We start from the raw sequence: 22,961 nt of genomic DNA, 5'->3' as shown, positions 1-22,961 counted from the left end.
CTTTGTAGATACATGTAGATAGATCTCATTGGGTGGAAGTGCAGTGCTAAAGAACAATAACTGTCTTTCCTAATTTTGGAGTTATTGACCTTTGTCCATTTGTATACTGTGAACTTTGTCTGGGACATACCGTAACTAAAACTATAAGAGATATCAACATGAAGCTTTGTAAGTAGATAGATCTAAATGGGTGGAAGTGCAAAGCTTAAGAACCATAACTTTGTCTTGCCTTATTTTGGAGTAACTGCCCTTTGTTAATTTTTTTCACTTTGAACAGGACATAGCTCTGAAACCATAAGAGGTTTGTAGGTAGATTTATCTCATTAAATAGAAGTGCAGTACAGAAGAACCTTAACTCTGTCTTGCTTAATTTTGGAGTTATTGCCCTGTGTTCATGTTTACACTTTGAACTTTGTCAGGGAAAAAACTCTTACTCTTCAAGAGGTATGCTTTTCTGTGTCCAAAACCTACTCAGGGAGCATCACCAGGTTCAACCGGTTCTTGTTACACTTGTGATCATGCAACCATAATTGGCTGATGTCTTTTTTATTTGGTAGTCAGATACTTTGGATGGTCCTCTTTTTTCAGACAAAGTTAAGGGGTCACTGGTGTCAAGCTCAGTGGTTCTAAAAATAGATTTTTACACTTTGCTCTTCGCTGGATCGCTAGGTGTAATTTGTCTGTGATAATTGATCTCAGATATTCAGTCTGATGGACATCAATCTTTTACCACTGATTCAAAAATAATGTGGAGTTAGTCACCCTTCACTTGCAGTGAAGTTGGTAATAACTGGTAAGTTATCCAGCAAAGCCTGCCGGGTTGATCAGCTAGTACATGTATGTATTCATATAGGGTTGTAAAACATAAAAACAAGAACAAACCAAGAGCTCAGATAGGTGAGCTTTTGTGATAGCATGATGTTTGTCTTCCAATGTGTGTCATCTGTCGTTTTCCACAACATCTGCTTAACCATATAGATTTTGACTAAACTTAAGAATAATGAATTTTTACAAAATGGCTCTCTACAAAGGTATGGTAATCTCAGGTGACTGAGCGGTTGCTTTTAACGGTTAAGGTACAAGTATTGCAGTCACTGTTTATCCTTGTGTGATCATGAGAGGCAACTGAATGGTTTAGAATAACTGGGGACTCTATGCATCTCTAAAAATAGAGTAAATCATGAATTAAAAAAAATTTCTCCTTAAAAATAAAATTTGCTAGAGATTCAATATTTGGATTTTTGTTAATCACCTTGACGTGTTCCTCTACAAAAGATATATAAATTATTTAGATATCTGACATGTTGCACCATCTTGTGGTATTCCACAAATGTTATCATGCCCCTGGGGTCAAAAATGGTCCTGCACTAGGGACTGACACTTAGTTTACATAATTATGCCTGTGAAATACATTTAAGTCTTCTATGCCCAGAACTTAGATATTTGGCATGTAGCATTGCTTAGTGGACCTCTACAACAGTTTTATAAATCATCTCATGAGGTCAAAATTGCCATCACCTCCGTGGGGTCACTTAATTTAAACTAAAAATAGCATAAAAGACTTCTTCTCAGAATCTGCAAAGCCTGGAGCTTAGATATTTGACATGTACGTACCATCAGCTTTAACAGTGGTCCTCTACAAAAATTATCTGTCATTCCCCAGGTGTCAATTAGTTTATTTAGACTTCTATAGGAAAATTCATTTAAGTGTTTTTTTGTGATACTATTATAAATGCCTTTAAAGGACAATTGCCCAGAGCTAGGATATTTGGCTTGTAGAATTGCCTTGTGATCCACTCAAAATTGGTCCTGACCTGGGTGTTACTTACTGTAACTCATGATGTAAGTATACATGTATATAAACTTATATATGAAAATACATTTTTCTTATGTCAAGAGCTAAGTAGCATTTTGTAGCAGACAACCAGAATCATGCTGTTTGGGTAAAAAAGAAATACCCAATATGATCTAATTAATACTTTTGCATTGAACAATTATGACTTTTTCTACCAACAAATTACCCAAGGTCGTTACAGTCACTGAAATTTGGGTAAAATGTAAAACTTGTTCTACTGTAGACATATTGTCATTCATAATTGCAAAATAATTACAACAATTGTGTCATGACCGGTAAACATGATTGTAACAGGTATATTCTCATTTTATTCACACCAGATGTAGTTACGCTTTTATCTGTACGTTTTATCAAATTTTAACATGGATCAAGATTTGACATTGAAAGATTGTTTAAATATAAAGTTTATGTTAACTGTAAGATGTTTCTATCTTTTTATTGTATCATCTCAATTATGATGCTTGTATTTGTTTAAATAATAATGTAAACAAATTGATATAAAATATTTTCTATTATCAAGTATCACTAAGATGTAACAGTAATGCATTGGACAATCTCTGAATCAATGATATTTATTTGTTTAATGATAGTTGAATATTGTAAAATGAAATGTAAAATATTGATTTTAGACACTTGGAATCTATCCAAATCAGTTGCCATTAAACATTTTTCTGCCTTTCTATGTTGCAGGGTGTAAAACGGAAGTTTAGATTGAAATAACTGGGGGAATATTTATGATGTCATTGCCAGTTGTAATTTTTGAACATTTATAATTAAGGTAAGTTGACAATTTTATATTATTATCAGATAATAGATTTGATTGATTTATAAGTAAGTACATGTATGTGATTGTATAAGAATAAGTTTTAATTTATCATGTAAACTGTATCTATGATTATGTTTAGTGTACTTTTAAGCATGACTTACAAAATTTTAATAATGATAAACAGCACAGTGTATAGAAAGAAGGTTAAGTAAAACTGTTACATCATGGAAATATTATTATTATTTTTTTTATGAATAATCATAGCATGTTTAATATCTCTTTACATATTCAGTTTTTGTGCATAAAATATTATTCTTGTTTATTGACCCTTATAGTCATTAAGTCTTTATCCTACTTTTTCATCCAATGACTAGGTTTCTAGTTGAAAATTCCTAAAAGTCTTTTTTTTCCAATAAACTTTTGTCTGCAGTTTTTGCTACCAGTCAGGTATTTAAATGTTGCATTTGTCCAGATAAATGCTATAAGTGCCTACAAAAAGTATGCCAATGATTTAGTTACTTAATTGTAACATACATGTACATGTATAAGAAAAAGAACATTTTAAACAGCTACAGTCATTCCTACATCCCTTATCTAAGCTGTTTAAATTGTGTTGTGTTTTTTAATTAGTAATTTTACCTACTAGCTAATTAATTGCTTATTAGTAAAAGAACAATAACTTCAAGACTATTTTAAGAAATGTTAACAATGAGGCATTGACATGTTTGTTATTCCCACTGGTTTATTGATTATTTTAAGACAATTGTGTTTCAGTAAGTTAAATGAGGTTCAAGTTTCAATACACCACCAAGCATTTGTATTCATTTTTTTAACTAGACTAAAACATTTGAATTAAACACGTCAAGATAAAGAAATTCTATAGCAAATCTATAAATGTTTTTTTTATCAATAGATTACATGTTTGCCTGCACTATGCAGTCTCAATTTATATAAAACTGCTGCAAGACTTTGTTTACTTTTATTTATAAGCCAAAGTATTATACTTTTTCACTCTTCATGATTATTCTAAAGTTTATTTTAAAAAAGTGTTTTAATATTATTTATCTGTAAACATATTTACAATATTTACATGTGAATTCTCTTTAATTTATTTATTATTCATCTTGACAAGTTTTTACACAAGGTATTTACAATATCAAAGGCTACAGAATAGTTTATGACAAAATCATTTACAGATTGAATCAATATAATAATCAATTATGTTAAAACATATACTGTACATTATGTTTTATTGCAATGCAACAAATGCATTAATCTGTATTAAAATTTTGCTAGTAAGAATAATATTATTGTATAATTTCATTCATTCGTGAAATGCTCAGGTGGATAATCATATAGTTACAATTACATTTAAAGGTAGATGTATTTTGATAATATACCGTAGATTGTTTCTGGTAGCAGGTAAGAGGGAAGAAGAAAGCCAATGAGTATGACAATATCTGATAGAGGCAACAGTTACTGCAGTACTTCACCTGTAACAGTGGAGGATACACAATGTCTCTCAAAATTTTACAAGAAAAATGAAGAATACAGAGGTATAATATATATTATTGTAAAACATTTTATACATTTAACTGACTGTTTTAAACTGTAGTAAGAATGAAAATATAAGTATTTTGTTTTGCACAATGTAATTGCATGCAATACATGTTAAAGAAAGGTTCTTATACCTAAAATTATTGTATTATTGGAGACAATTTGTTTATCCCACAAAAGAGAAATTTCCTCTTATGAAATTTAACTACATAATTATTTACTTCAAATAAATATCTTGTATCTGACTGGTTTTTTATAGTGACCTTCACCTTGACATGATATACATGTACATTTTAAGTTATTCAATCTTGCCTCTCCATAGAGAACTTCATATAAAACTGTAATTGTAGTCTACTACTATTTTTGTTCAGGTTTCTCACTGCAGATTCAGATACAGTGTTACTTTTTATTTCAGCCAAAATATTTAATCCCAAAACAAATAGTGTATTTTAGTGGTTGTTTAGAAAGCCAAATAGTGATTTTAGAAGCAAAAACCTTGACTGTAATGACATATAAGGGACAATGAAATGTATTCAAATAAAATTCACATGTTTGAAGCATAGACCCAAGCACTGTGAAAACTATTGTGGAAACAAATTACTATTAGTCTGAGTAATTGTAAAAACTGAGTATAACTTGATTTTTACCTTGATTTAACATATTTCAGACATAGAGAGTGAGTATGAAGGTCGTGAATCTCTCAATAAAAAGATACATGTATACACTGGTGACATCACAGAGTTTAATGTTGACGCCATTGTTTGTTCTGTACAAACACTCCTCACTGCTAAACCTTATGGTAGTAAGTATCAATATCCTCAAACAAATATTTCTATTGTATAATTATTCTAGTGTCAGTGTCATGTAACAGTTTAGTGTGCACTACTTTTGTAAAAATAAAAACAATCTCTGAAAGTGTGCCTTCAGGAAATTGATTCTTTAACTCAGTGGTCTAGTCACTTAAGCAGTGAAGTTGTAAGTGGGAAGTTGCAAGTTTGAATCCCAGCCATGGCAGGATCTTTTCTGATAAATTTGCCGCTTTCTGTTATGAAATTTAAATTTTGTAAGAATGTCAAGAATGAATTTTTTTTAAAAACATTATTAATAATTTAGATAAAGAAAATATGGGTTGTATTTATAGTGCACGGGGCAGTTTTGAGGAGGGCTGGTGAAGTATATGAGGAAACTGTGAGGAATGTTGGGTACTGCAAGGCTGGTCAGGCTTTTATCACAGATGGTAAATGACACAATTTACTTACCTACAACAAGAAGTTTTAGCATCAAATAATATGAGCCATGTCACGACAAAACCAACATAATGGGTTTGCGACCAGCATGGATCAAGACCAGCCTGCGCATCCGCGCAGTCTGATCAGGATCCATGCTGTTCGCTTACAGACCCTAAAACAAGTTAAGAAACTGATAGCGAACAGCATGGGTCCTGATCAGACTGCGAGGATACACAGGCTGGTCTGGATCCATGCTGGTCGCAAACCCATTATGTTGGTTTTGTTGTGACGCGGCTCAATTATCATGAATGCTACTAGACCTACATTTTAATTTTTGTTTGGATTTTCAACTTCAATTTATAACTGTGACAGCGCAATTAATCATCTGATTCCTTAAGCTTTGAGTTGTTGAGTTGTTTAGATCTAAAATATTTAAAAGTAATGGTTTGAAGACTGCAAGTGTTAAGGAGATGTATATTTTTCAATGGTTATGTCTAGACAATAAAGTATAGAGGTTCATCAATATGTAATTGTATACTACATAATTATATATTGTTGTATGCAATTATACATTAATATTTCAGGATTTGAGCTTTATGCAAAACGTAAGTACAAACATACATGAATACTATCTATAAAATCTATTTAAGTAACAATTTATACAATTGTCATAAAATGGCCCATATTAAGTCAGATTTTAGAGAAATTTCTCTCGAAAACACAAATACTAATATTTCTCTACAATACCATTTAGAATTAACAAATTCCATTTAAGAACAAATTCTGGCTGTTCTTGATGGTATTAAAACTTGAACATATAATGTCACTAAACAATTCTGTCAATAACAGGCAAACAAAATCAAGGAGCAAAAGCCTTCTTTATACATAAATATCATAAAAGAATCACAGAAATCTGTTATATCAATTTTAACAACTGATGGCAAAAGCTTCCTACAGCTTAAGGAAATGGAAGCTATTATCAGATTATATAGAGGATATTTGTTTGTTTGTCATTGAAAAGTGTGAAATTAAATTTTGATAATTTTCACTGTGAAATATCAAATATAATTTTCACGGATAAATCAGTAATCCACTGAAAAGCATAAAATAAAAGATCTTCATTTGTACTGCCACTTTCTTTCTTCAGAAACAATATAGCACTAAAAATGAATTCTGCCAATAATGACTTCTTTATCTTTCCTTTATTGCAAAATTAAGATCAATGTATATCTGTTTAGATGTAATTCACACTGCTGGACCACCACCAGATTCAACATTAACATATGATGAGAGAAAATCTTGTCTGGAGAAGAGTTATCTCTCCTGTCTCGATATTGTTGGGGCATCCCAGGATATCAGAACTGTTGTGAGTTTACATCATTATATTTGATAAAAAATTATTTGTACATTATCTTAAAGCCAATGAATATGATCAGTCTTGCACATTTTATCCCAAATTTATATTTTCTCAGCCTTCAAAGAAGTTATTAATTGTATCCTTCTTGAGCTGTGAGTTTAAAAATGAATTATTACAACACTTTAATCAGAGGAATGAAAACTTAACATGTATTTATGAATTATAATGCTGAATTAACTATGTAAACATTTGTTGCTATTTTTTATCTTTGAGATGATTATAATATATCTGACTGCACTGCAAATGACAAAATGTTAATAAATTTTTACCACCACAACTTGTAGAAAATATAATGTTTTTATTTAGTATTCAGATATATCATAACAGACTAAGAAATGATTATTATACAGGCATTTCCGTGTCTGGGTTGTGGTGGTGGAGGTCTGGAGTTGATAGATGCTATAATGACAGCCGTGACCACAATCAGACAATGGCTGGAAACTGATCATAATCTCACACAGGTCTTTCTTATAATCTCTCTATATATACATCTACGTTCATTAAATTACACTTCATCTTCATATATATTTATATATAGATATCTTAATATAAAACTATGGTGGCAGTCAAACAAAGTTATCAAAAGTGCTTGAAATTTGCCAACAGTTTACAGAAAATCCAATTGATATATGCAAAGCATTCTTCTGTATTTAAAAACTGGTTATACACATCACTTATCTTACTAATTTTAAGAAACATGAAAAATTTATAGATAAATAGAGCTATTATTTAATGGGATAGAATAATGTATGGATAAACAGATCTATTTTTAACTGGATAGAAAAAAAATTGTTATTTAACTGGATATTTAAGTGATTTACCGTTGACAAAAATAAACCACTATGAAAACAGGATACAATTTACTTTTTCTGTTACACATAAAAAATACACTATATCATTCTATTTAAACGTTATATAATTAAAAAAATACTTTTTTTCTTTTACAACAAATTAAGAAATGCATATAAAATAGAACTAACACATGGTGGATGAATGTTTTATTAAATGTTTAAATTTAAGTATTTATGTAATATTCCAGGTTAACAGTATAATACTGGTGATGTATGATGAAAATCAGTGGAATGAATACAGACAACAACTTGCAAGGGTATTTCCATATGGGAAAGGTAACTTAATCAGTGGTTTGTTTTAGTTGTCATTATTGCGGCAACCATGGCCTAGTGGTTTAGGTCACTGTCGTTTAAAAACGCTGCTAGGGATGTTGAATTTCTTCAAGGGGTTCTAATCAAGTGCCTGACCTGTGCTTTAAGTAAAAAGCAGATGTTGCTCTTCAGTTCTTCTAAAAGCACTTTAATTTGTGTGTGTTTTCCAAATGCAACATAAGAATAAGTTATTCTAGAGTCATAAAGTATTCCAGTTAGTTTCATCTCTTTACAACTATTGTGTATCACAGTGATTTTGGGTAACTCTAGTACGATAATTAATCTTGCCTTTTTTTGCACTATGAGTATTGTGCTGTATAATGCAAGCACTTTTCTTTTTCAGATTTAGCTGGAATAGATTTGGAAACATTGAACTATGCAGATGAACGCACATTGACAAGTTTTGTTCCTCAAACATGGCGTACCACAAACATACTGTGCTATCAGTACAAAAAACATGCTGTTAAACCAGTCAGCAAACATTTCCACCGCATTGTCAATCAGCTTCATAAAGAGTTTGGAACCAGGTCAAAACCACCAGAAAGATTCAAGAATTGTGGGAGGATTTTTATAAATTCAGGAGGGAAGTTTTTGGTGGTCTACCGTGGTGAAAACAGTTGTACAATAGAGATCCAAATATCATCAAGTACTTTGGATAATTTTGATCGGAATATCTGCAGCAATGTGCAATTATTAATTAGCAACTATCTTACATCAAATTTAGAAAATGTGACCAGATATAAAACTTACATACGGTGTGAAAATTCAAGTTGGGGAGATAAAGATGGACTTGTAAGTAAAGAGAAGATTCAGCGTAAAATTTCTAGAAATTCAACTATACAATGTAAGCACAAGAAATCAGCCAACAATGTATCACATTCAGTTGATATAAATGAAATAACAAAGTTTTGGTTTCATCAAGATCAGGTTAGTTCATTTATCAATTTTTATGATTCGTAAAGGATGCATATAGTTCTTGAACTGTTCATCAATTTGCCAGTCAGTCTGAGTGGTTTTTGTCCTGGACATAAATTTGTTATTCAAAGATAGTTTTTGGAGTTTTTTTGCATAAACATGTAGAACAGTGAGATAAAGGGTTGCATGCAAGACCCAGGTTTGTAGGTCAAAGATCAAGGTCACAATAAGTTGAAAAATATTTTTCATAAAAGTGCATTGATGGCCTCGTCTGGTCAGCAATTCTGTGGCTCCTTGACAAATTTTTAAATAACTATGCATAATTACATTGGACATGATGACAATAAGCTGTACCCAAGAATCAGGTCTCCAGATTGAAAGTATGTTTATCCAAAGTCATGATAGAAAATTTTCATTTAGAAAAAAAAGTGGTGTCCTGTCCATAATTCTGTCATTCCTTAATTGTGTCGATCATTCCTGAAAGAATTATAGAATTATCAAGTGTAAATATTTTGGACATGCTTTGCACATAACAATCAAGTCCTCAACTCAAAGGTCCATGTCACACATCTGCATTCAAAGTTATTTTAACATTGTGCTATTGTTTCTCCTTTCCTTACAATAAGTCAAATTCTCGTTTTCCCACCAATATGCTGCTTTCCATCTCTTCCCTGAAGCACACCACTTATTTTCTGTTTCCAAAGATGCTTTTCCCTAAAGTTTGCTTCTGTTCCCTTAGATTCCCTCTAAAATGCTATGTTTCCATTCCATTCCATTCCGTATTAACTACTTTGCTTCTCCTATGTAAAACACTCTACTTCAGAATTTCAGAAACTCTACGTAAAAAGATACATTTCATTTCCTTCTGTTACCTGATAAGTATAAAAAATAAACTTATAACTCATTAGTCATTCTTGCAATGTCTTTATTACAGGGAAATTTTCATCGGGAACCCTTAGAGCACAATGAAAGAGCGGAAGAATCGGAGGAATCTTCATCCTGGCAATCTTTATCATCTATACCAGGCTTACAGAACAACATGGAACATAAACAGCACAACATTACCATGGCGATTAGAGCATCTGCTTGTACCCCTGTGGAACATTTCGATGATAGTCCAAGTACAATAACAAGTAATGTTCCAACTTGTACTACCTCTGACACTGAAGGTGACCGTCTGTCATCAAGTTACCAACCATTGAATGATTCCCTCCTGCCAACCAGCTCTCAACAGGGTACATGTGAGAAAGACTTAAGAACAAAAACACATTTCCAACACCTTGGAACTACCTCACTGCATGCATGGAAACCAGGAACTGAAATGGAATCTGGAAACCTGGCACAAGAACCATCAGTATATAGCAAAAATTTTGGAGAGCGTCAGTGTAATACATCTACTGGACAGGTTTGTAAATCATCCAAAAAGAAACAAAAATCTAGTAACTGTAATGAATGTGAAAATTGTGACTATGGCAGTGGACAAATTAGAAATGAAGCAAAGTCAAGTTCATCATTTTGTGATCTCAATTTAGACTCTCTAGCTGGAGCATGTGGCGGAGGTAACCATGGATACAAGTCACAATCAAACATTAGATATTCCAGTGTTATAGCAAGTTTAAATGACCAAGCTTTGATTCAGCTTGCAAGGTTAGTTGGTAACAAGGATACACAGCTTGGTCTAGAGCTGGGACTACAGTATTCATGTATTCAGAGAATAAAGTCTCATAATTCTGACGATGCTGTAGTACAGGCTTATCATATTTTACGACAATGGAAAATCCAGCAGCGAGGAAAGGCAGCAATAGAAACACTGGCAGAAGCAATGACAAATTGTAGTATAGACACCTCCTCGTTATACATGTAAAATTTTGCTACTGGTTGGGGACCACCAAAACCGGACAACCACCAAACCCGGACGGCCCCCGAAAATTTTTAATTTAGTTTTTTTCCTTTATTCAGTGGTTTTCTTTCTATCAGTCACTTTATTATCAACATGCATGTTTCTTCCATAATTAATTAAATTTATTTCAACTTTTGTTAAAGGTTATTTTAATGTCTATTTTGAGAATGTTGACTTTAACATTTGAGCGTCAAGAGTGCAATACCTGACCTCATATACCTGCTAGAGTAAACAATAGAATATCCAAAACTTCAGCATTTGTCGCTGAAATATTGTATATCATGTTAAAAATAAAAAAATAAAACACCCAAGCTTTTATCTGAATTAAATCATGTCATGTACATATCTGTCCGAACACATGGTACTGTAGTGTGGACAATTGGGGTAAATTGGATACCCTCGACCACAAGCCTCAGATAAAAGTGTCAACATAATCAGAAATAAACAAACAAGTTTTTTAGTTAGGAGAAGAACCTAGCTGTTCTGTGTCAAATTTTCAGGTCTCTAGGTTTGAAATTGTAAAATCTGTACGGAAAAACGTTCAAAAAAGTGTCCAGTTGATGGTCCCCTACCAGTACAGGACAATGTACATTTGAAAGTGAATTGTACTCATTTAGATGCAAGATATAACTGCATGTACATGTAGGAAATTTCTACATTACAAGTCATTAATTTTTTAAAAAGAATATTTTGCATGTTTTTGATGTAGAAAAATACAATAAATGTATAAAAAGCAAGATTTTTCTTTATACATGTATGTTCTAACTTTTACAGATATTTTGTGGACTACTTTTTAATATCACTTCTTTTTAATATCACACTATTGGGTGACAGGAAATCTTGCTATAATTCAGATTTATACATGATTGAAATAATTCTTCTACAGAAATACTTCACAAAAGTGAAGTACATACATTTACATACATTACAAACAAGCAAACCCCTAGAAACTAACATATATGAAAATGCAGTTTTTTTCTGTATATAACTACTACCCTGTACTGTTCCCAATAGAAAATAGACATTAAAATTCCCAATTTCTTATGTTTTAATTCCCAAAATGGCTGTTCAAAATTCCCACAAAGCCAAGTGATTTTTTTGAAATCATTTAAATTCAACATATTCATATAAATCACCACTCAATAGTTCTACCTGGACAATGGAAGCTGTTAGCTATCTTTACTCATGATGACTAATCTTATTTGTAGCTGAAAAATGCATAAATATTTTTTTCCCAATTTAAGTCAAAATAACTCATTTTTTTCCAATCAGTCTGGTACTGGCACCATTCCCAAAGTAGAGGGAAAAAACGCTGAAATGTCGTCATCAGAAGCTTCCTATCAAATGTAAAGCTGTGCCAAATTTATGTTACAAATAACTTACTTTATTCAGTAATACCAAAAATCATCTCTCCACCCATCACACTAGTGTGTGTGTGTGTGTGGTGGAGAGATGATTATATAGGGTGTGGTGGAGAGATGATTATATAGGAATCACTTCGTCTGGTACTGATTGTTTATATTTAATATCTTTTGAAACAGATCAGATATTACCTGGACACTTAGAATATACAAGAAATAATGAAGCATATCATTTGAAAATATCTCGCTTATAATTCCAACAACCTTCATACGGTTCATTTTCTTTAACAATTTGTTCCCAACACTCTACACAAAATGACTAGCAAAACTGACACAAATGCAATTGAAATAACGGCCTATATAAAAGGTAGGTCGCTGCTCAGTTTAAAATCAGTAGATACTGCAAAGTTTGCGACATTTATGGGGATGATCAAATGTACCGTAGATTCATTTGTAGGTTTCAAACAAAAGGACTTAAATGTACAATGTATTTTCCTCAATAAGTCTATATGAACCACAAGGGCAGGGTCAACTTTGACCCCAAGGATATGGTTTATATAACTTTTTTAGTGGTTCAGGTCACCAACTTCAATTCACTTGCCTTTAACCTCTGTGGATTTGAATCCCATCAGAAACATTGAATTCTTTCATCTGAGAAAACCTTACAACATGGTATTACATTAAGTGTTTATGTTATTTCTACTGCATGACTGGCTATATTTACATATTCTGACCTATTTTCGGTAAATTTCGTATACATGTATTTTAAGCACAGTTGGCAATGTGTTAATTACTTTCTTTGTTCACTTGATAATATTTTACTTATGAGTACATTTTAAATTTTTTTTATATGAATCTGGAGGCATGCAACTTAATAGATGTTCTTTAAAGAAATTATGGATTAAAAGGAATGACGGACACACTGTTTCACAAAAGTTCAATTCCAAGAACAAATTTAGTGAAAATCTTGATCAAGTAAAAAACTAGGATAATGACTTACAATTGTATAAACATTTCATGTTTTGTTGTTGATGACTTTTCAACGTTACTGGTGGAGGAAGGCCACAGGTGCCACTCCGAGCATTATTTCTGGCTCGAACAGGCACCCGAGTAGAACCACCAATGTTACGTAAGCTAGCTGGATAGCTTCCTCACATGACAGAATGCAAAGTCCCTGTTGATGTTTCATATGAATACCTCCAGATGTTAATATGATAGCACACAAATTTTTGAAAATCATACAATTCTTTGAATAGCTTAAAATATGGATGATGAAATTGTTTGTTGCCTTACTTATATTTCATAAAAACAAAACAATAACTCTAATATTCTTGCTGTTTTCTTTTCTTTATACTAGAATGCTAAAACTGACAGGAGACTTAATGTATACAATTTTAAAGTAAATTCAATTTCTGGTTACCAGCAATATATCAGTTACATTTCAATATCATAGCATTGTAAGTCTGTAACATTGAATTAGAACTGATGTAACATATTTATAACATGCATAATGCCCCAGCATGTTTGAAATCAGAACTATATACATGCCATTTGTTTAGTTACATTTACATCTGCATTAAGTATTTCAACAACAGTTTAACAACAACTCTACTAATAAATTTATTGAGATGAAGCTTAATTACTTGGTAATGCAGGTAAAATAATGACATATAGCTTATTGTCTATCTTTTATTAAAGAATATCACATCATTCTATACACATCATCTTCATTCAACAATACAACAGACTAGAACATCATATCTTATTATCTTTTCTAAATAATTCTAAATAGCTAATAATGCTATAGTATTATGTTTCTGGAATAAATCATATGAATACTTCATTAATTAATTAATTCTTCTTGTACAGTTATTAAAATCTTTAGCAAATATACAAAATTATCTTAATACAGATATTATTGAAAATACATGAGACCTCTTTACAGTCAATCTGGATCCATTTTAAAGTTTTCATAAGCGAAATTCTTTTGTCGAAACATAAACAAAATATTAAAGATGAAAAAAGTCTGTAATATTCATAATGACGATATACTGGGACACCAGTGTCTACTATAACAACATACCAACATTTCTCCTCACATTTATGCCTTATTGTTCAACCTTTTGAAAGTTTTAACAATGACAATTTCACAATAATGTAAGTTGAAACATAAACATCAATCAAAATAACACTCATCAAATATCAATTACTTTACAAAATGTACGAGGGCTGTTCAAAAAGTTCGTGGACTGCGGCTCTACTGTTCACATCTTTTAATTTGCGTATATGATTTTACAAGGGACATATATGAAAATATGTCCTTAATAAACAGTGAAAAAATCAATACAATATGTTTACAAATAAAATTGCTGTGACAGTTACAAATCACAAGGGGTGCACAATCCGGCGCACGCTGATGATGAAACAAAATGACGTTCGTGACGTCGCAATATAAATGAAACATTTCACCAGCGTCATTGTTTCTGAAAGTACTCTTTTTAGTGTTCAATATCTGCGGATCATATACCAAAACCATTTTTCTGTTTGCGATGATGACCCGAGATATAAAGTGGTCATCTATTCGCTCCATTCTCCGTAAAAAAGTTCCGAGTGCCGCATACTTTTCGCTCTTTATCGGGATTTTTGAGTAATTTAGACACTAATCTTAACGGACAGTGTTATTAAGTTAATTCAATTGTTGATTGATAGTATCAATTTGAAACCGCCCTCGTCCGATCTTTAAACAATATGATTATCGATGATAAAGAAAATATTTTATCAACTGACAATTATTCTATGCGGTAAATCTACTGAACACCGACTAGCATTAATTATCAAACGGACCAGGGTAAATACAGGAAATACAAATAATAACTACAATTATTTATTGTAAATATACTTATATCCTGATGAATGAAATAAAATATTATTTTAATTAAATTAAATTGTTTTGTCAGAATTGAATGCATAGACCCGATGCAGATATAAACATGTCGGACATCTCGCAAAACTGTCATAATGCCTGAACTTCTGTAGATCTTTTGCAATTGACGTTACAAACGTCCCAACAATTTGCCGCTAAAATTATTCGCCGCCCTTTCTGTCTGTGAGCATGTATTTGCCGTATTTGAATGGCTTGCGCGACCTGAAACCAAGAGACTTGCTCGCCAACTCATTGTTTTTCGTTTAATAATTTAATCACCTTATAAAAATATAAAGGAGTATACCACATTTATTGGTAAAAATTTCCGAAATAGCAAATTTCTAGTTTATAAACAGGGTTTATACTTCCCAACTTACCCGTCTGTCTACTGCTGCTCAAAACCTGTTTGTTCAGCTATTCAACGTCCAAACGACGCCAAAAGTCAGATTTCAAGTTGCGTTGCCATGGTTATTAAAGTGCACATAACTCGTAAAGGAAATAAAAGTTAACAATAAAAGTAAATCTTACTTTTGAAAATAAAGACACTCTTTCGATTCATATCCACTAAGGGTGTTTTTATGAACCAAGTAAAAAATGACAGCAAAAATCCACGAACTTTTTGAACATACCTCGTATATTAACTTATCAAAAGGTTTTGTTCATTTTGTTGTCACAACATGTTGTAAAGTTCACCACAATATCTCTCAACTTTCCAGCAATCTTAGAGTAACTCCAGTGATAGTTATGTTTTACTTATTGGCCATTTTAATGATTACTTATTATATACATAATGAAAACATTATAAATAACTTTTAAAAACGTGTATCTAAGGAATGATGGCAGGCATGACATATTCAAATCCCCCATGTAACATATATATGTAATGTACAAGAGATGGTGTTCCTCAAAGATGAGTGTTTAACTATATAGTACACAATATACACAGTTCTATTTCAGAGTGAAAGCTTCTACTCCACATCATCTTCAGCTATTTGTTGTATCTTAGGTCCTTCAGTTTTCTTCTCAACTTTAACTCCAAATTGATCTTGTAATCTCTGTAAATTTAACAGAAGTTTTATTAATATCACACAATAATGCTTTAACATTTCAAGCATCACAAACATAAATCTAAACAGTTGTATTATTTTTGCAAGCAAAGGCTTTAAATTTAACTTTATTAAAAACAAGTGCCTGGTTAAAATGAACCCTATACCCCTCTTGATCTTGACATTTGACCTCATGACCTTTAAGTGGGTCTGACAGGTAGATTTCATCAAGACACATGCACCTGTTTGGAGGGTGCTAGTGGAAGAACTCTCATGTTAAGGTCATGGTTAAAAGTTTTCGAGCAATATTATTCAATGAAGAAAAAAGATTATGAAAGACATCAGCAGTCACAGGTATTTTCATTAATTTTCAATATTTAACAGGTACTAATAAAGCTAGAAAGTTAGCACTAGTTTATTACTGTACTCCTGTCCTTTATTACGGAGCAGTTCCCAAAGAAGTGTTCCTTTGTTAATCCATTTTTCTACAAGTACTGGGTAAATCCTACAAAAGATGTGACTGCTATTGTTTTTCTTCATCTCTTTTTTCATTTAATAACCTACTAATGAAAAATTTTAATAACTTTACCTGTCTAACAATAGGTATTCTTATTGTAAGAAGACTGACAACTTCTGGAGGTAATGTTTGTGAGAAGACTTGCATTAAATGTTGTCCTTGTCCACATATAACAACAGCATTAGCCAGATGATCTACACCTTCCTCTATCTCTGTATTATATATATAACACAAATGAGCCGCATCATGACAAAACCAACATAGTGCGTTTGCGACCAGCATGGATCCAGACCAGCCGGCGCATCCGCGCAGTCTGATCAGGATCCATGCTGTTCGCTATCAGTTTCTCTACATGTAATAGGGTTGGTAAGCGAACAGCATGGATCCTGATCAGATTGCATGGATGCGCAGGCTGGTCTGGATCCATGCTGGTCGCAAACCCATTATGTTGGTTTTGTCATGGCGCGGCTCAAATATTATACAACACGCATGACAAATAAGAATATGAACTGTTACAGCATAATGGATGAAGGGATGTCGGATACCTGGATGTCACATGATAATTAAATTGGTGGCCTTCAATCTCAAACATCGAGGGTTTGAGCCCTACTGAAGATATGACCACATTTACTCTTGAGGCATCATTACTGGTAGGTCGTAGAAGCCTACCTGGAGGCGCTTTCAATAATGTGTTATCTTCCATAAAAACCAATGTAAACAAGCTTTCAATTTCCATCACAATTGAGATAAAAAATATTTATTCAACAATTTTATTTCATACATGTACACATTTGAAAATATATTCCAAATTGCATAAATTGGTTTAGAAATCATTTTTTAGTCAACAGATTGAATTATAACACCTGTCGTTATCTTGATAAAAACATAGAAATACTCACGTCCATTTGAGAGTAACATTTCACCAAGTTGAATTTCCTGCATAAAATACTGCTGGCAAGCTTCCTGGTTATTTGGATCTGGGAACTGGAAATTCAAAAGTTATAATGCACATTTATGTCAAAATCACCAAATGTGTTCAATAAGTAAATGTAAAGATTTTATAAATTTTATATACTGTAAATGTACTTTTGTGGTTATACAAACAGAAAATTATCCTTTCATATGTTTTGCACTGAAACACTTAAAATATAGCTGTCAGATGTTAAACGTCCATGACTATTATCAGGATCTTGGTTTAAACATATTTTTTCAACAAAACATTTAACAAGTGAACAATATTTACAAAGTGCATTTTGGGATTGGGCAGAAAGCTATAAAGTTTATGAGTGTCCTATCCCAGGATCTTGAAAGTTACATATTATGACCTTCAATACACAATGTGAAGTGATAAAACAATTACCTTTGTTGTACTTGCAGAACCTCCTCTGGATGTTGGTTTATTTGCATTCTTTCTTCTCTCTGAAGAAAAGAAATATATTGCTGCATTATTATTATGTTAACCTAGTACATGATAAAAGCAAATTCTGCAATTTCCCTCACACTGATTTATTGTACCTCCCTGAGGCAGGCATTGGTCCCAGGGCTGCCATTTTCTGATAGGTGTAAATCCCAAGGACCCCAAAAACTTAACAACCACTTTAGAATTTCCATCCTTTTAGAGTAATTTGGTAATTTTTTGTACAAATGAAATTTGATCTTCTGTATTGTTTAGCCACTTTAAGATACACAGTTTACAAGCCTTTGATTGTAACTAACAAGTTACAACAAAAACACTCTCAGGTATAATCAGGGCTTTTTTTCACAGGTTGGGGAAGCAGCCCAGCCCATAATTTTGGGGAAAAATTACACGGTATATTTGCAAAAGGGGAAGAAAAAACTTGATGTAAATTAAATTTTTGAGGAAAACTGCATGATTTTAAAGAAATTTTCTTTGGGGAAGCAGCCCTATACCGGCCCCTATTATAGAAGGAACAAGCAATTATCATAGAATTGCAAGCAATCCATAAGTCCCCTACCGGTTAGAACCCCAGCAACATTCTGAAGGGCCATTGGCAATTCACTTATGTTTCTATTTTAAGTAAATTTGTTGAAAAAGTTCTTTAAAAGTGATCACAGGAAACAGTTTTTATGTACAGACAGACGGACTGAAGGACACTCTACAGTTATTTTTTAAACATCCCAGTTATCAAAATATAACATTTTTAAAAGCAAAATTTTTAAAAAGGAGATAACTCTTGAAATAAAGATGCAAGATGTCATACATGATGTGAGTGTAACAAAGAACAATTCGTAATGAAGGTATGAATAATGAATGTTTATTTTGAATTTGAAGTAATGAAAGTTAAAAGAACGAATAAGAAAAATTAAAAGTTTAAGGAGGAGATAATTCTGGAAATATGGATGCTAGATTTATAAACCTTGTCATATTATTATGATGTGGTAGTTTGAAGAAAATCCTATCATGATTGAAGAAGTTGGAGTAAAAATTACCAATTTCTCGAAAAAAAGTCTAAGTTCAAAAGGGGCATAATTCATGAAATAGTCTTGCTAGAGTATTGAACTTTCTCACAAATGTTGAGTGATAATAAGAAACATATATATGAAGTTTGAAGTAGATACATTCAGAAAAAAAGAAGTTATTAAAAAAAAAATATTTTTTTCATGAAAATTTTAAGTTTAAGAGAGGTAATTCTGATAAATTTTGTGCTAGAGTTGTAAACTTTGTCACATATGATGTGGTTGATGACTAGCAACTTATATTTAAAGTTTGAAGAAAATACCTTAAGAAATAAAGAATTTATAGTGAAAAAACTTAAAAACTAGAATCAGAAATCTTGAAATTCAGTCTATTTGTTGCCATAGCAACCAGAATTTTCAACATAGGAAGATAAGAAAAGGATGTGCATAATTTCCATACTGCCATCTACCCATATGTCAAGTTTCATAAAAATATATTCAGTACTTTTTGCGTTATCACTGGATCCAGGTTATGTGTAAAATTTGCCATATTTTCAGTCTATTTGTTGCCATAGCAACCAAAATTTTCAGCATAGGAAGAAAAGAAAAAGACGTGCATAATCTCCATACTGCCATCTATCCATATATCAAGTTTCATAAAAATATTTTCAGTACTTTTTGCGTTATCACGGGATCCAGTTTTGTGGACTGATGGACAGACAGACAGACAGACAGACGGACGGACAGACGGACGGAGGGTAAACCTAAAGTCCCCTCCGGTAAACCGGTAGGGGACTAACAAGAGCTGTCACAGGAGACAGTGAAGCTCGACTAATAAAATACTGGACGCAGTCAGGAAGACAAAACTATGAAAGAAAAATCAATTATGTATAATTATGTATCAAGTTGTAGTAAAAAAAATAACATTGTTAACATAAATTCCAAGATCAAGGGGAATATTTCTAGAAATAGTCATGCTAGAGTTATGAACCTTGTCACAACATGTGTAATGATAAGAAATATATATTTGAAGTTTGAAGAAGATAACTTAAAAGTAAAGAAGTTATCCCGATAATATTTCTTAAAGAAATCCTAAGTTCAAAGAGAGATAAATCTGTAAATATTGCTTCAAGAGTTATGAACATTGTCACATAAAATGTAATTAATGATAAGGAATAAGTATTTGAAGTTTGAGGTAGATACCTTTAAAACTAAAAAAGTTATAGTAAAAAAATAACATTTTTCAAGTAAAAAAATCTAAGTTTATGGGGAGATAATTCTTGAAATATTGGTACTAGAGTTATGAACCTTGTCACATAACATGTGGTTAATGATAAGGTACACATATTTGAAATATGAAGTTGATCCCTTAAGAAATAAACAAGTAACAGTAAAAAATAATATTTTTTAAGGAAAATTCTAAGTTCAAGGGGAGATAAATCTGAAAATATTGGTGCTAGAAAAATGAACCTTGTCACATAAGATGTGGATGAAGATAAGGTACATATATTTGAAGTACGAAATTGATCCCTTAAGAAATAAAGAAGTAACAGTAAAAAATAGTATTTATAAGGAAAATTCTAAGTTCAAGGGGAGATAAATCTGAAAATATTGGTGCTAGAGTTATGAACCTTGTCACATAATATGTGGTTGATGATAAGGAACATAATGTATATTTGAAGTATGAAGTTTATCCCTTAAAAATATAAGTAATAGTAAAAAATAGTATTTTGTAAGGAAAATTCTAAGTTCAAGGGGAGATAAATCTAAAAATATTAGTGCTAGAGTTATGAACCTTGTCACATAAGATGTGGTTGATGATAAGGAACATATATTTGAAGTTTGAAGTTGATACCTTAAGAAATGACAAAGTTATAATGAAAACTATTTTACTGCACCAAAACTTTAATCTGAAATCTGGACGCGGAAGCCGGGGCGAGTAGGACAGCTCTCCATATACTTCGTATAGTCGAGCTAAAAACGGCCCTCATAATATATTTTGTTGCTTCTGTTCTTGATTTACTTCTATGCCCCTTTGTTTACTATGTTATTTCATGACCTGGTCATACAGGGGAATAATCTATTCTGCGCATGCCCAATTATTGAGACCCTTAATGGATTATTTTAGATAGGTTTTACTTTTACATCTTCTCTATGTTATCTTAGCAGACAATCATAACATATTTTAATGATTAAAAATATATCTAAATTTAGTCCAAACAGTATTTCGTTGTTGTCTTTAACAAACAAATACAAATTAAAAACCATATAAGGAAATGGGTCACGGCCGATTTTCTAACCAAGGGAGGAAACTACATGAAATATAAATAAAATTAATTGTCTGGCTTTTACAGGCTTCATGATGACCAAAAGGTATGACAAAGAATAGAATTCAATTAAATATATAAAAATTTTAATGATTTATGAAGAAATAATAATTGAGTTTATAGTGTTAATTTCCATTACAACCCATATATTGGCCTCTTCGTAACAAACATCGCTGTTGTGTCTATTTTTAGTGACACCTTGGTTTTTTTTCCAATATTTTAACCTTGCCATTCAAAAGTCGTCGTTCCCTTGCTGATTCTTTAAAGATTAATATCAATTTACAACTTAACACAATGTCCGGTAAATTGAGTTGTCAACACTATTTTTTTCTCTTATAATGCCCTACTTTGAAGACACATTTTTATGGTCAAAATGTTAAATTTCGTGTTTGATAAAGTAATGTTTACAATGTATTAAGCACCCAAAAGCAAATGAGTAAAATTCCATTCTTTTGTCTAGTTTTAGATTAAATTTACAGCCAAAAACACATCATATTTTGTCCGGTAATATGAAAGATCCCAGTATATGTTAATAAGCAAGCTAGGAAAGTGAGCTTTATGGTAACGCGAGTACTTGCTAGATAGTTATGGTTTTGAAAACTTTTGCCAGAAGTACTACAAAATTTTTGGTATTTCATTAATGATAAATTGCAACTTTTCGAATTACAAGATAAGGATAAACGGATGTGTAGACTGGTCTTCTGCGCACTTCTATGGGACCATAACTGGACAGGGAACCAAAGTAAACGGAAGCAGTGCATAAAATGTCGAATGGCACATTTAAAACGGGAAAAAGATCACATAAAACATAAATTGATGATAAAATGGCCGTACATAGTGTGTGGTTGTGTTGAGTGAATTGATCGGCCGAAGGTATGCAGTTCAAAGTGTATTGAAAACATATAATGTGAAGCCGCCGATGGGTTTTAATTAAAATATTCTATAATTTCTTTTGAGGCTTTGCCTTTGAATATTCATATTGACTGGAAAAAAAAAACACTTCCAATTTTGGGATGCACCAATTAGTGTATATCATGTTGATTTTCGAAAAAGTGCAAGAATTACCAGTGTAAATAGATCTAACATTATTGAACATATTTATTATTTAGTTTCAGGGTAGTTCTAGGAATATTATCTATAGTAAGTGCAGGTGGCATTATTCACTCTGCTATATTAACAAAGTAATGGGTATTCAATGGTTAACGACTCTATAAGTGAAGGAATTTTGTCTTATTGCCTTAAGTGGTCTTAACTTTTCTAATTTATAAATATGTCCTCGGATAACATAATTTGAATAACTTTTCATAGTCAATAAAAGCTCCATAGGACTTACTCTCTTTAAGTTTTTGACGGAAATCTGGATCACTTCTTCTCTTTTTGTCAAAATATATGCAATACCCTAGAAAACAAATACCAGCTCCAGCTGCTGCAATTCCTAAAGATGTTTTTGACAACATTTTATAAACGTGCTACTATTTCACTTTGAAATCGGAAATATTCTTGATTAAAATTGAGGAATAAATTCCTACTCAAAAGCTATGACATAAAGTGCGAAAAAAAAAACGAT

At 31.9% G+C, this 22,961-nt stretch overlaps 2 protein-coding genes across 2 annotated transcripts; one reads left to right on the top strand and one right to left on the bottom strand.

Annotated features, from left to right (window-relative positions):
* Positions 1 to 2,371: 2,371 nt before the first annotated feature.
* LOC132757047 (uncharacterized) lies at positions 2,372 to 11,539 on the top strand. Its single transcript, XM_060748260.1, has 10 exons — positions 2,372 to 2,633; positions 4,044 to 4,177; positions 4,846 to 4,980; positions 5,320 to 5,415; positions 5,992 to 6,012; positions 6,646 to 6,773; positions 7,175 to 7,285; positions 7,864 to 7,951; positions 8,331 to 8,914; positions 9,837 to 11,539. The coding sequence occupies exons 2-10, from the start codon at positions 4,066 to 4,068 to the stop codon at positions 10,764 to 10,766; spliced, it is 2,205 nt and encodes a 734-aa protein (XP_060604243.1). The 5' UTR covers positions 2,372 to 2,633; positions 4,044 to 4,065; the 3' UTR covers positions 10,767 to 11,539.
* A 2,301-nt stretch (positions 11,540 to 13,840) lies between these two features.
* LOC132756968 (mitochondrial import receptor subunit TOM20 homolog) lies at positions 13,841 to 22,910 on the bottom strand. The gene is made up of 5 exons (XM_060748153.1): positions 22,728 to 22,910; positions 18,010 to 18,068; positions 17,549 to 17,633; positions 16,722 to 16,861; positions 13,841 to 16,141 (listed from the first exon to the last, which is right to left on the bottom strand). The coding sequence occupies exons 1-5, from the start codon at positions 22,849 to 22,851 to the stop codon at positions 16,055 to 16,057; spliced, it is 495 nt and encodes a 164-aa protein (XP_060604136.1). The 5' UTR covers positions 22,852 to 22,910; the 3' UTR covers positions 13,841 to 16,054.
* Between the last annotated feature and the right edge of the window lie 51 nt (positions 22,911 to 22,961).

This window comes from Ruditapes philippinarum, unplaced genomic scaffold, assembly GCF_026571515.1.
Source record: "Ruditapes philippinarum isolate M1 unplaced genomic scaffold, ASM2657151v2 ctg8745_1_1_1_1, whole genome shotgun sequence".
NCBI classification, from domain to species: Eukaryota; Metazoa; Mollusca; class Bivalvia; order Venerida; family Veneridae; genus Ruditapes; species Ruditapes philippinarum.
The sequence above is the reverse complement of the archived record's forward strand: the minus strand, read 5'-3'. Positions and strand labels throughout refer to the sequence as shown.

Bases quoted from the DNA above. Each gene is read 5' to 3' on its own strand.
- LOC132757047 (XM_060748260.1), top strand. From the start codon at position 4,066: ATGAGTATGACAATATCTGATAGAGGCAACAGTTACTGCAGTACTTCA. The intron at 6,774-7,174 runs GTGAGTTTACAT...ATTATTATACAG, and splicing joins CCCAGGATATCAGAACTGTT to GCATTTCCGTGTCTGGGTTG. The intron at 7,286-7,863 runs GTCTTTCTTATA...GTAATATTCCAG, and splicing joins CTGATCATAATCTCACACAG to GTTAACAGTATAATACTGGT.
- LOC132756968 (XM_060748153.1), bottom strand. From the start codon at position 22,851: ATGTTGTCAAAAACATCTTTAGGAATTGCAGCAGCTGGAGCTGGTATT. The intron at 17,634-18,009 runs GTAATTGTTTTA...TTGAATTTCCAG, and splicing joins GTTCTGCAAGTACAACAAAG to TTCCCAGATCCAAATAACCA. The intron at 16,862-17,548 runs GTGAGTATTTCT...TATATAATACAG, and splicing joins AATGTTACTCTCAAATGGAC to AGATAGAGGAAGGTGTAGAT.